Source organism: Anguilla anguilla, chromosome 18 (genome assembly GCF_013347855.1).
Source record: "Anguilla anguilla isolate fAngAng1 chromosome 18, fAngAng1.pri, whole genome shotgun sequence".
Lineage (NCBI taxonomy): Eukaryota > Metazoa > Chordata > Actinopteri > Anguilliformes > Anguillidae > Anguilla > Anguilla anguilla.
Genome location: NC_049218.1, coordinates 18686414 through 18700842, shown reverse-complemented (window position 1 = coordinate 18700842; position 14429 = coordinate 18686414). Strand labels below are relative to the sequence as shown.

At 41.1% G+C, this 14429-nt stretch overlaps 1 protein-coding gene across 1 annotated transcript; it reads right to left on the bottom strand.

Moving 5' to 3' along the window:
- Nucleotides 1–11703: 11703 nt before the first annotated feature.
- Nucleotides 11704–14154, bottom strand: tex36 (testis expressed 36). Its single transcript, XM_035399585.1, has 3 exons — nt 13960–14154; nt 12516–12596; nt 11704–12276 (listed from the first exon to the last, which is right to left on the bottom strand). Exons 1-3 carry the CDS (start codon nt 14035–14037, stop codon nt 11926–11928), a joined length of 510 nt encoding a protein of 169 aa, XP_035255476.1. The 5' UTR covers nt 14038–14154; the 3' UTR covers nt 11704–11925.
- Nucleotides 14155–14429: the final 275 nt, after the last annotated feature.

Sequence of the window (14429 nt, the reverse complement as noted above, 5' to 3'; positions counted from 1 at the left end):
CCCCCCTCACAGGGTGTGGGGGGAGGAGCTTTGTAATAGTAGTCTGGGTGAGCACGATTAAAGCCTGCCTTACTACACAAAGGCCAGGAAAGGCAAGGGCATTTTTTATTTATTCCTTTTTAATCTGAAGGTGTATTCCCTAATGGAAATGGAGTAGACTGCAATATGCCTTAAATATGGAGACTTTAGGACTAAAATCCTAAAGATGCAATAATTAGTATAGTTTTCAATATGTTATTTAATGTTGCAATATATTGGTAAAATATTCATTTCAGTGTATTTTCCCATGCACCCCGTTCCATTGAGGATGTGAGCCTGAGCCTCGCCCTGCTGCTGTGAGGCTGCACCCTGGCTGTGCTCCAGCCCTCTTTCGCCTCCTCACATCAAAGACCCCGTCCAATCAAGGAGCCACACATGCTCATCTCTTCTGTTTGCACTGAAAAAGAGAGGAGGTATCATTGATTATTTCAAAGCATTTGGTGGCAAAAGCATTTGAAACATAAATATTCACGGACGTCCGTCTGGGTTTTTTTTTGTGGCGTGCTTAACTGAATGTCTTTTGCTTGTCTTTGCTGAAGTACGCTAATGATTTCACCCTCTTGTTCACGTCTAATATTAAAGGCACTCACAATACAGTATCTCTCCATATTACTGGTGTTCATGCTCATGTCTATGTCACACACAGGCAGAACACGCACGCACGCACTTGCTCACACACGTGATCTGTAGATGTGCTTTCACAGACACATGTCCGCACGGAACTGATGAACAAAGACACGTGGCGAGGTAAGATGCGCTGGGCTTTCAAGAGCTTTCAAGAGCTTTCTCTGAGACCACACAGAGTCACAAAAACACAGGAGCACAGGTATACACACACACACACACACATGCTTGCACACACACACACACACACACACATACACACACATGCTTGTACACACACACACACACACATGCTTGCACACACATACACACGCACACATGCTCGCAGAATGCACACACAGGTGCACACACACACCCAGCACACAAACACACATATGCGCACACACACACGTTCACGTGCGCACACAGAGAGAAATGCCAGACCATACTTATGGAAATGCAAACACGCATGCAAGGTATAGAGAGATGTGCTTGAGATCAGATCATTAAAGAGAGCCATCACACAGGAATGGGAAAGGGCCGCTCACTCAGGAAGCTGTCCTTCTGCACTGTTCCAAAATAATTCTCCTCTTACGGTATTTTCAAATGATCATTTCAGATAAGCAATTTTCTTTCGCTCAGGGTTCCTGAAGTGGACATAGGTGGTAGTTTGACATCTCCTCAGCATTCTTCTTCCACTTTAGTTCAAACATGATTGTGGAGGAAAAAAAAGAAACAGTATAATCTATGGGATGGAACATATCTCCATTTCAATTTTTATGGCATTTACAATGAGGAATTTTAGTGAGGGCGGGGTCAGGATCCATCCTTTCTGTGAACTTAATTACCACACTGTTGGAGTGGAGATTAAAATCTTCCATCAGCGGAACGCATGGTGAGCGGAGTGGGGTAAACAGAGATGACCCGACTGAGCTGAGACACAGTGCAGTTCTCTTCTGAGGCGCACTGTGTGCTCGGCTAAAGCAGACGTTCCTCCTCATTAGCTGAGGGCAATTATGAGGAGTGTGACTTCTGTGCGTGGTGTGTCTCGCGGCACAAAGACAGCCTTCAGCCGGAGCTGGGAACCCGCTGTCTCCTAGAAGCGCTCCTGACACGACGCTCAGAAGCTTTAGCCAACAAATAATAATATTTATAAGGTCGGTGTTCGCACAATCAAGGCTCAGAAGTTTCTGATGTTTAATGAAGTTAATTAGCATGGAGGGCAAGCGGAACAATCGTGTGTTGGCATTAAGCCATTGTCATATTTGTCACAAACGCCCGCCATTTAATTTGTCTGCTGTTGTTTGCTGTCTCAGATCTGAAATCAGCTCCTGCCTTGTTCACTGTGCAGAGAGAAAGCAACGCAGAGGCCAGTGTAACGAACGCAACACCTGGCTTCCCTCTCTTAGACAAAGAATCCCCGCAAGATGATTAGCTTTGTCTCTTTCAGCGAACGCGGCCAGGGACACAACGCACTGCTTAATTAGCGTCGGGGGTGCTGAGGCTCCCGCGCACTCCTGTGTGTACATGTGAGAAGCGCGTATCTGCCCTTTACATCGCGTACGTGGGTCTGAAGGCACGGAGAGCTCCGATGAGAAGCTGGATTACAAGCTGCTCTGACACTGCTCATGTAACCAGAATGCCAATTACCACAGGATTCATGGCTCTCGGGTTTTCACGGAAATGAGAGTTGGCTGTATAGTTTTCAGCGATGACACTTCTGCCGTTCTGTGTTCGCTCACAAAAGGGTCTTTATGCCTGTGCTCCAATGCCATACCGACCACTGGAGAATGGACACTTTTTCATTTCACTCACATGTGCAAAGCATTACAGAGAACACAGTACATACACAAGAGGAATAAGAACTGTACTTGAAGTATATTTTCTGAAGGCCTTGAAAAAAAAATGGTATCTGGCCAAATATTGATCTAGAATTCTTGAGCAAATGAAATGATTTGCGATGGCAGTTGGAGAGCTGAGCTGCAGTGCAGATCTCTGCATCGTAACGCTGTAATATCCTGCACTGCATGGCCTAAAATGTGTATGATGTAAAATATAGAGAATAATCCTTAATGTGGCTATATGATAAAGCTTAAATGTATCAGTGCCAGGGACAACAACCCCTCTGCTCAGCTTTGATTGGTTACTTCCATTCCATGTGTTTTCATTACCTCTGATACTCTGGGAATTCCTGTTCTTCGTTGACATGTATTGGTTTGCTGTACAATTAGTCTTCAGATTAATGCCCTTAAAACAGAATTCATTGCATATTGGGACAGTGCACACAGACTGCCAAAATCCCTCACACAAAAAGCACATTAGAGATTGGCTTTTATTACCCTGAACAGAGGCCATAATTAAATTCCTGATGTATATGTATTTGCATACGACTGGAAGTTTTCTACACAATATTTATTTGTGGAGTTTGTCATTGAAGTGCATTATTATGCCCATCTGATGAATAATTAATCCTGTCATTAGTGCAGTTAATTAGAAAAATTAAAACAGTTTGATTTGTGTTTGATTCAAGTTACTTATCTCATGAGCAATTTCCATTAAGCTTCAAAAAGATTTCATTTGCTTTTCGAAAACAGTTTCATTGAATAGTTTCATATAAGATATAAGTATTCTCGCTCCCATGTTATAAATGGGTCTAATATGGGATCAAAAATGTTTCCTTTTATTGTGGGATAGCTCATTGTCTGTAGGAGCCATCATAGAGATTGTCACCACTCCCGCTGGGTTTGATAAGAGCTTGATTATATCCTGAGGGATTATTCCGGGGACCCTGGTCTCCAGTTTAGCAGGATAAATGTCTCTTATCAGAATATGCTGTGTGCCATGGCTGTATGGACAAGGAGGTACAGACGGGCTGTAACTCACATTGTAGTTGCCGTGGTGACACAGCAATAAATAACCTCTGGTGCATGTGTGTGTGTGTGTGTGTGCGTGTGTGTGTGTGTGTGTGTGTGTGTGTGTGTGCGGGGATGTTCAAAACCAACAATGCTGAACCTTTAAGCTTCACTGTCAAAATAGAATCATGGTAATATTCTGACTGGCGAATCATGGTTAATTTTCTTCGAGAAAGTAGAACTATGGTGACTCATTGTGAATCTTGAGATATGTGTAGGAACAGAATCTTGCTAAAGAAGCATTTTGGAAACAGAATCACCGTAAATATACTATCATTGTCAATATACTTTGCGGAAATAAAATCCTGGTTAATCATCTGGCTGCCATACAAACCCACAGTTTTTTTTTTTTTTTTAAACTGTGCACTTGTTGATCGTAGCACATATGCCAGAACCATTTTCTGCCACATGTCTCCAAACCCCAACCTTTAGTAACACCCGAAGCCTCGCGTGAAAACAGATTTTTTAAATTTGTAAAACACGAGAAGTGCAAAGAATGCTTGTTTAGAGAAAATGAAAATGAATGGATGTGACAGAAACAGCATACACACAAAGACATAAAGACACCCCGCGACTACTTCCTGCCATTTAAGTGGGATGTTCTGCCAGTATGACAGTGAATTACTCACTTCACTGTCCCACTCTTTTTCCACAAAGCCCCTGACATCAAACCACACTTTACAAAAATCTCCCTTTTGCAGGGGTGGATATGCATGCCAATCAATTCAGTACTGCTTTCAGTAAAATACATTTCTGGCAGTTATTGTACATATATCCAGTTTTGACTTTAAAAGAAGCAATATTTCATCCTTTTTAATACTAAATACAAATAAAAATGTCCAAAAAAGAGAATGTTCCTTCCAACACAATTTGCTTCTTAGAGCAAGTATGTTCCAAATTGATTTAACAAGGTTGTTTTGAAATCCAGTCCTTTGAGGTGAAAACTTCATAATTCAGAGCATCGGCCTGTTGGCCCAGCTGTACATTAAATGCTTGATTTGTCTTTGGGAATGGTTTAATCCCATCATGCAACGTGCTGGCATTTGCTCCATTTCAATATGGAGGGACTTGGCTGGAACAATGGACAGGAAAAATGTTTAGATTTTTGTCATCTTTGGTGGTTTCATAAAGCCTCTTAAAGGCTCCTAAAAGCCTCTTCTGAACTGTCAGTGACCTTAAGAAATAAATGTCTTTGAATAGCAAAACCATAGCTGTATCTTCCTGGTCTGTAAAGCTTCCATATTCACTTGAGGATTTGTAGAGCCTTGGACTACTCTGGAGGAAAAAGTGCTGAGGAGAGCTGTCATTGTTAGCAAAAAAGCTATTACTCAAGGTAAGTAAAACTAAGTGAATGAATAGCACTGATTTTACTAGTGATCTATCCCGTTAGGGTTTGTACTGAAAGTAACACCGGGTACCAATGTTTTCTACATAAATAAGCAGTGCAATGTAATTAGGACCTCAGTAAATTCTTAAGCACACTGTTGTTTGTTCTGTTTGTGTTGTTCTGTGAGCATCCTCACATTCAGAGCAATTTTAGATGGCAAAATGGTGCAACATCTATAGAAATACATATCCCCTTGACCTAGCTCAGTAGAGTAATGTTCCACATAATCCAAATTCCAATGACTTTACTCAAAATTATTAATGACTTCAGTCCCCCTGTGGAGATTACCATGAAAAAACAGAAGGGCCTTGTTGCAGCGCCATCATCACACAGTCACCAGAGCAACATGTAGATATGATGGAACATCCATCATGGCATAAGTGAAAACATACAGATGCACATGTAACACAAGAGCCATGTTATAGTAAAATAAATGTTAGTAAAATAAAGTCACTGCAGTGTCAGTGAAGCTCATTGATAATGCTGCTGTTCTGCCAGGCAGGTGGAGGAGAAGAGGGAGGAACCGTTGGGGTGATGGGAGGTGTGCCCCTAACACAATGCCAAGGTAAGCACATAGCTTTTCTGCATGGCTGATCTCAATAGTTGCAATAGCTGAGCACATACAGCGCGTGTTGTTGGATAATGGCTTTTCTTCCCCCTGTGCTTCTCCCGCTCCATTTTCTAGAAATAACCGCGGGACATAAAGGCTCTTGCCACCTATTGTGTGTACCCCCCCCCCCCCCCCCAACTTCCCCCGCCCCCCCAGGGAAACAATTCTTCTTTCTCATTTTCGCATACCTGGTTCATAGAAGAACTGGCGAGTGTCACAGATTAATCTTGTAATGGCATTGAGTGTAAATATTTACACAATGTCAGCCTGTTTCAAATGGAAATTCTAATTGGTATTTTAAAAAAGGGGAAAAAAATAAAATAATAATAACAGAAGCATTTTATTTTGCATGAACAAACTTTCGATGCGTCCGAGGCCCAAGATCAACAGACACTGTGGCCCCCCAGGACCAGGGTTGGGGACCCCTGTCGTACCTCAACTTCCCCAGTAGGTAGTTCTAACAGCTATTCTGAGCAGAAAGGCTCCAGCTTGCCCTTCATAAGTAACTTTTTTCCTGCATACTAGAGTAGAGAGAAACGGAAATCAATTCATGCATTTATTCATACATTTACAGCCACTCTCGTATGGCTGTATGTATTTATGTCACTTACAACCTGGTAAGGAGAAAGGAATATGCAATCACTTTTGAATATGAATCATCACTGGCGTGATCAATAAGTGCATCACACTGCCGGGAGCAGAAGCAGATGATCCTCGGGGCTGTGAGGCTCTGATTGGCAGCCTTGCCTTTAGTACTGTTAGACTCAGGTCTGGCCTAAATGGAATATTCTCCTCTCCTGTTCTGTTGTTATTCATTGGAGCTGAATCCATCTACTCCAAACGGCTCAGTGAACCGCGCTGTAGTGCTGATTGGAGGGCACTCAGGAGTTTGTGAATAAGAGGCAGCATGCACACATACATGTGCAAGTCCAGGAAGGAACAGTGTTCTGTTTTATAAATAAAAATAATAAACAATAATTATTATTATTGTTGTTATTATTATACTTTCATAAGAATTATTATTATTATTATGATTTTAAAACAGTTTGTGCTGTTGATGGGACTCTCTATGCTCTGTGCTACCAAACTGGGGTCTGGTGAGGTGTTATATCTCATGGTCTGAACTTTAAACTTTAAAAATGCTTTTTCCCTTTTTCCTGCAATTTGGAATGCCCATTTGTACAAATTTGTTTTTTGCCTTGACTGCAGCTGTCAGTCACACTGGTGACCTTGCTGGGACAGTATGGTTCTTTATTGAAAGAACAATTTTATCACTAGAATGTGTATATGAAGTTAAAATATTCATAAAAGTATGAAAGCTGTTCCCCTCAGCAACAGCACAGCAATGCTGCACTCAACTTCTGGGTAAATGTTTTGATAAACCACTTTGAATATTATGTTTTTTATTTTTATTTTTATTTTTTGAGGTCATAAGCTACGGTTGCCCTCTCTGCCTCATGTTTGCTTTTCCAGGGTGAAATGCTGTCAGAGCCCATGCTCTCTGCTTTAGTCAGTCCACTGACAGCGACCCAGCACAGCATGGCTGCACACAGGCTGTGGCCCCCTCAGCCCAGTCTGCGTCTGTCAATCACACTGACGCAGATGAGGATGTTGTAGCTCATTGGCAGTTTTGTCTCACTGACCCCTCGTTGACCCCTGTGTCAGAGGTCAAAGCTCTCCCTTCTCTGGAGTGGCTCCACTGTCAATCATCCAGTGGCACAAACAAGACAGAGTCTAGCACTACAAATGAAGATCTATGAAGGATGTATGTGTGTGTGCATGTGTGTGTGTGCGTGTCTGTGCCTGTGCAAGTGTGTCTTTGTGTGTGTGTGTGTGTGTGTGCCTGAATATAAAGGTAAATATTAGTCAGAGATATATTGGATTTCCTCTTATGTTGCTAATGTTCCTTATGTTGCACAACACAAGGGACAATCCGATTCTGTGCTAAATAGAGATACTAATGCAACAAATACTATTCAGCATGCTAGAACATTTAATTAAACAAAATGTGGTAGCAAACTGCTTTATTTAATGGATGAAAAGCATCTCTGTACAAACAGGGGAGTAATTACATTTCTGTAATATCTACAGCTTACCGAAATGTAGGCTAAATTACAAAAGAAGAAAGGAAAATGATCCAGCCAGATTTTAATATTTATCTGGTTGTTCAGCAAGCCTTGCGGGGCAAGCATTGTTCTTTATTGAAAGAACTATTTTATGTATATAGTGTTTTTGAACTAGTTAACCCTATCAAAGTATCTAAGTACAATAGCCTTCCAGTCAAGTTTCCATCCCTAACAGTAAAGCAATCCTACACTGAACTTCTGGGTAAATTTTTGCTGATGAAAAACTAAATATTTATTTGGACGTGTATCTGAGTGGCTGTCTGCAGCAGTCTCTCAATCGTAATCCAAACTTCTTTATCAGGGTATGGAGGGAGCGTGCTTGACTAAAACCGCGGTAAACAAACCCAAGCAGTGCCGCTTAGCGGAACTCTGCAAATCAGCATTCCACTCTTGTCTTTCAAGAGGTGCAGGATTCCTACCTGATTTCCGTGGATAAAAAGCTGATCTGCATGATCAGAGGTTCAGTACGTTTGAGTAACTGTAAAGTCAAACCACAGTCTGAGCTGAAATGTATGCCTCTACAATATCCATTTCAAATGTGTAGCCATGAACCTCACAATATATAGTCGGCCTATTGTTCAAGAGATGCTGACTGTACACTTACATACAACAACTGAAGTTCTGTAAGGTTGCAGGCCTAGGCTTGATTCCCAGTTGGGGCACTGCTGTTGTACCATTAACCAAGGTACTTAACCTGAATGGCAAATATGCAGCAGGATAAATTGACTGCGTGTAGAAGAATGTAAGCTGTGTAAGTACCTCTGGATAAAAAGCTTCTGCTAAATGCTTACAATGAAACACAGCGAGACCATGTGCCAGCATAAACAAGGAGGGAAAGGTCCATGTTAAATCCTTGAAAGACATCAGTAGTATTAACCCACTATGGTGTAACATTACAAATATGTGATTAGAATGTTCTGTATGTACACATTAAATGTAACAATCACTATTGGTAAAAGTTCTAGAACACTGACTTAAAATTTTGGCAAAAAAAAAACATTCAAAAAAACCTACCCACTGTATACAGGACGCAGTGAAAGCCATCTATTTTCCCACAACTTTACAAAATGGAGAAAGGATAAAGTTCATTTATGAGCTCGGGTCTTTTCAGGAGGCAAATAGGGGGAGGAAGCAAAGAAAGCCAACGCAATCAATGAGGGAGGCCTTCTACAGGCACGAGACTACAGCATTGACACTCATACTGGCTTGCGCAAAATGCAGAAATGTTTTACACCGCTGTACAGAGACCATCCCTATGTAAATATGCTTTTGAGGCTGGATAATGCTGAGGAAATTGAGTAGAAAGAAGAGGGTTGAAAGCATCTTTTGCCAGGCACTGTGCTGGGAGTTCTTCGTCAGGCACGAAGGGCTGGAATTGTTTTGTTAATGCATTACATGTGCGGAATAAATAAAGAAGAGCAACACACATGGAGATGAATGCTGTTCACATGAAATTTACATAAACCCTACTGTGCGTCCCATTTGACATGCATCACATAATCTCTAATTAATGGGACTGGCATTTGCAGAAGAAGTGGATGTGAAAAATTATGGCCAGTGGACCAGAGTGCACTCCTTCACCTCCCTCTCTCAATCCTTCTCTTTTTTTTTTTCTTGGAGCTGCTGCATCTATAAAGCTATGCAGCTGCAACTGCGTGCATTATGAATGCCCTCTGCTGGTGAAAATAGGAAATCGCATGTTAATGTTGCTTGATTCTGTTAGTGAGGCAGGTATTTGAAGGCTATTACACATGCTGTTCATTTCAAAAGGAAATGGGGGAGACTATTGTATTTACTTACTTTACGGTGTATCTTAAATTAGATGTAATAGTTTCCAAAGATGTCTTTGCAGCTCAGCACTTCATATTGTACAGATCATACAGTATTTGAATGTCTTGAAGTGAAGCAGCTTTCCCAATAGGCAAGGACATAATTTCAAAGGGGTCTTAATTTGAGAAAGTCTTTGAAAGTGAGACTGGTGACCAAAGGACTGTGATCTAAGGCTGCCTGTGAAAGTGCTGTTTTAATGATCCTCCATGCCAGGTTTTAACTTTGAAGACAGACTCGTACATAAACTCCCAAATCAAAGCACTAGACCACCAAATAAAATAGCTACTTATTAGTCAACATGCCTATAATAAAATAATAGTTTTGCATTTGAGTTTCAGAACCTGAAAGCATAATAATAATAATAATAATAATAATAACAATAGCAGCCACGGCCAGACGAAGTGTAAAGACATTTGGACTATGGTCCAGAGCATCAACAAGCTTTATAACCCTAACCCAGAAGCTATTGATTTCATTCACAGCTACCAGCGTGGGACAAGAACACCCTTTCAAATTTTAACAAACAGATTGTGTGAAGCCTCAGGATTTATCCAAAACTATGGTCCATGGTTTCCAGGACCTGAATTATTCATGGTTTCAAAAATCTAAATGGCAAACAGTTTAATTGGAAGTGGATTCCAGTTAAATTGAACAGAGGCCTGTGACTCCATACAAAATCATTTAATTATTTTTCACAAATTATAATGCCAGCAGCAAGTAAACTAATAGAAAGCCAAACATGTTAGGAAAATATCAACATTGATGCGACGTGAGCATACCAGAAACTGCCCAGGGTTAAAACATGATAATAATCATCTCGTACATATTTTATTAATGGTATGTGTAGTACACATAGGCTATGAAAAATGAAACATCAAACCAATCATTTCCCAGCTACTTACTGAGACTCATTATGCCCATGGTTGCAGATGAGCAAACAAGTGAATATTTGAATATTTGAACAGATCCTCTGACCTGCTAATGAGGACCTGACCAAGAATAGCCTGGAGGAATACCAGACTGGAGAGCAGCTGGCCTTTAAGATGCTTCTAAACATCCATTTCAGTCCAAGCCCCCGTATGTTTTGAATGCAGGGGCCAGGGCAGGGCTCTGAGCTGGAATGTTCACTCTGAGGTGGCGGTGGAGAGAATTGATTCCCGCCTGCCTGCGCGCCGTCCCACGCCTGGCCGAGAGCGGACGGCCACGCGTCTTAGCAGTCGCTCGCAGATCGATGAGACTGAGATTAGCCGCGCTTCAGAGGGAGCTCGCTGCTAAGCCTTGAGAGGTCTCTCCCACACGCTGCCATTCCCTTTCTTTCTTTCTTTACGCCCCCTTTTAGCCCCTTTATTTCTCCCCCATTTGGAATGCTCAGTCATATTTATCAGCGCGCGTTCCCCGAAATCGACGCTACCGATTTGAGGGAGCGCAGACAAGTGCATGGGTCCTCCTCTGAAGGACAGGATGCCCAGCACTGCTTCTCATCACACTGCAGTTCACAAGTCAGGCTCCTGCAGACACTTCATGTGTCACGTCTTGCGCCGCTAACTCCTCGACAGACTCCGCCAGTTATCCTCGATCCACTGTGCCAGTTAACGCTCAACAGGCCCTGCGCTGTTTTCGACAGACTTTTGAATGAATCGGCACCTCATACTGAACAGGCAGGCTTGCGTAATCTAGGCTGAGTGATACCAGCCCTGAGGGGCTGCCAGGCACTGGAAGGGTCTGGATTTTACTATAGACTGTGAGGACCCCCCAAACCCCAACATTATAACCCCTAAATATCAAAAACCCAATCATGCTTTTGCCTTAGAAATTCCCAGAGTCCTTACCACTGCAATGCAAAGTGACTCGTCTCAGAAAAAACAAACTGACTTTGTATGGTGAGAGGATTTTAAGAAAACTGATTTGGGGTTTTTTTTTCTACACTGGAAGACATCGGGGCTGGAGCTTGTGCTGCTATGCATTAGTGGACTCAATACAATCCATTATTTTGCTCCACTTATCCCTTCTCCAGATAATTATGACTGTGATTGATTGGTGATTCGATTTGCTAATAAAGCCTGCGATAGGCTTCTGGCGGGTAATTGAGACCCACAGGGTGGCCCGTCTCATAGCCTCCCACAGTACCGACTGCTAAATGATTCCCCCCACCGCCACCACCGTTTCCAATGAATAAAAGTGTTGCAACTGCATTAGTCCTGTCTCAACATGCCTCCTGTATTTTTATTTGTGAAACAGTCAAGTTAAGAGTCCTACAGAGATTCACAGAGAGAGAATCATTTCAGTCCCTAGTTTTTTCTTCATTTCTGTCCCAACATTTCAAGATGGCAACTTTCTATGAGCTAATATTTTCCAGGGCACATTAAAGCTTCGCTGATTTGCTATATTTAGTGAATATAAACTAAACTACTCAGTACCTCATAGCTCAATGATTGCATTATCAGCTCCAGTGGAGGTTCCCCCTGGGTTTCGCAGACAGGATAAATTGGCGGCGGCCAGGACTCCGAGGGGTGCGCAGCCTTTCGAGTCGTGCCTTCCAAACCACATGAAGCCCGCGTCTGCCTGGGCCGCCGCTCCACGGGTCCTCTCCAAGTGGTTTCTGGGAAATCGCCTGCTGTACACGCCGTCTGTCTCCTGGCAACCCCGGTAGTCCGTCTGATAGGCTGAGAAGCCCTGGGTCCGATCATTCCTAGCAGTGCCGTCATGGCTTAAGCAGAAATGGGAGTTATGCTGTCTCTTCTCACCCAGGAACTTCTTGCGGCCCAATCCCTTTAAAGAGGCGCACACCCGTCAGTACTGAACACTGAAGACCCACAGCGAAGCTCTTCTTTCTCAAACAGCCAGACACAACCTTACAATCATCAGCAAAACATGTACACTGTACATCTAAAGCATCTATTTCAGAATAAATTTCAAATGAATATTTCTATAAAATGGCAAATTGTACCAGGTAAATTGTTTTGTGCCAAGCACTTTACCGTAAGATGAATAGTTTCTAATATACTCACATTGTCATATGCTTCAATGCTGCTTTGTAATGTAGCCCTGTTATCATGGGCTGAATAAGGATAATCTCTGTCCTCTGTTTTCTAAGAAAGAACAAACATTCAATCATTTTAATACAATAACACCAACTCCTGTAAATGGAGTGTTCTAAGTGTTTATCACAAATAGCATGATTATGTGCATGCACCAAATGACACATTTGTAAAATGCATCGTGAGTTGTGAAATGTCAGTTTTACTTTTTATTGTGTTCAAGGCAAAAAATGTTAAAAGCAAAAATGAAATTCTGAAAATTACAATTCCTTTGTAAATAACTACTTGATTCCCCTGAAAAGAATATCTATATTATAATATTCTTTTCAGAACTGTTATCTGTGCTAGGAGTCAGTGCAGGTGATTAGATGGCTTGCAACAACATACATGGACCCAGTGCTTGTGTAAGAGGTTTCTCTTCCTTATAAATGGTGACAAATCATTTAACAATTTAGTAACATGTTGGGGCTATGTAATGATATTTTTTTTGTGTGTTTTTCTTCTTCTTTTTTTGATACAACTGGTGGCAGTGTTATAGGGAATGCTGTCAAAACTGAAGTATAGACATGAAATAAATACAAGCACTACAAGTTTGCCTCGAGTGAAAGAGTTTATGAAAGCTATTCCTTGTGAAGATGAGTGGGTGTTTGCTGATGTAACAAGCTCTACTGCACTATATGATTGCTCCACTCTCACCCAGACTTAGTCAATACATGATCATCAGGAACATTGTGTATATGTCAAGTGGGTACAGACAATGACCATGCTGTCAAATCACTTTGACTTATAGAAGCCGTGCACATTACCACAAAAAAAAAAAAAAAAAAAAAAAAACCAAAGCAAATGAGCAGGAGTAAAGTCTGTAAAAATGGCCAAACTACATTTTGATATGTATTACCTCTTTAATTCTCCTATGAATGACCCCACGAATTATCTTTAAATTTCTGTTGTGCTATGGGTTAGTCCCGTTATTTCTGTTGTGAGCCTATATTTCAATCTAGAATGATTCGTAATGTATGTGGGTCCCAGGAGGAATAGCTGCTGACATCTCAGTAGCTAATGGAGAAATAGATACATCACAAATTCAATAGTTGCTTTTTAATGTTTCCAAAACTCAAACACATTAAAAAATGTGAACCCTCTAAGCACTACCACAGAACCCTGCCTTGGGACATTTGCATGATATGGTGATTGTAATGTGGTTTGCCTACATACTTTGATTAATGTAAACCAAATTGAACTAGTTACAGGGGGTACAAGTATCCCAGGTAATTAACTTTTGAACTAGGCCAAATAATAATAATAATAATAATAATAATAATAATAATAATAACAATTGCTATTATTATTATTTGTGTGTGTGCGCGTGCGCGCAGTATATAAACGTAATCAAATTGATGTAATAAAACCTTACCCAGCCATCACTTTCCATTGATGAGAGTCCTTGTGTTGCATTTGAAAGCTGATTAAATCTATGTGCATAACGTTGCATTATTAAGAAGCCCCGGTCTGCTAAATAAGCGATGCCTTTCGTTTCAGTCAATAAAAGTTATGCAAGAACAAATCACAAGCACGCAGCCGTTCCGCAAACCGTAACCACAGAAACACAATACAACCCAACTGTTGCTAAAGAAACGAACGCTCATGCGTAGATATTCTGTCATGGAAGTAAAATTTAATTTAGCGATATAATAGACCACTAAAATTAGTGATAAAATGAGAGTGGAATTGTATAACTTGTTCTTACATTATGTTTCACAGATAATAATCATATAAATTTTCAAAGGTCACCTAAAAGAAAGGTTTAATGTATGTAGCAACATTTCCCCTGCAATAAATAAATAAATAAATAAATAAATAAATAATACAACTTTAAGGGTTTTT

Excerpts from the sequence above, each read along its gene's own strand:
- tex36 (XM_035399585.1), bottom strand. The coding sequence starts at position 14,037 with ATGCAACGTTATGCACATAGATTTAATCAGCTTTCAAATGCAACACAA. Across the intron at positions 12,597-13,959 it reads CAATGGAAAGTGATGGCTGG|AAAACAGAGGACAGAGATTA; the intron begins GTAAGGTTTTAT and ends GTTCTTTCTTAG. Across the intron at positions 12,277-12,515 it reads GCATTGAAGCATATGACAAT|GGATTGGGCCGCAAGAAGTT; the intron begins GTGAGTATATTA and ends GCCTCTTTAAAG.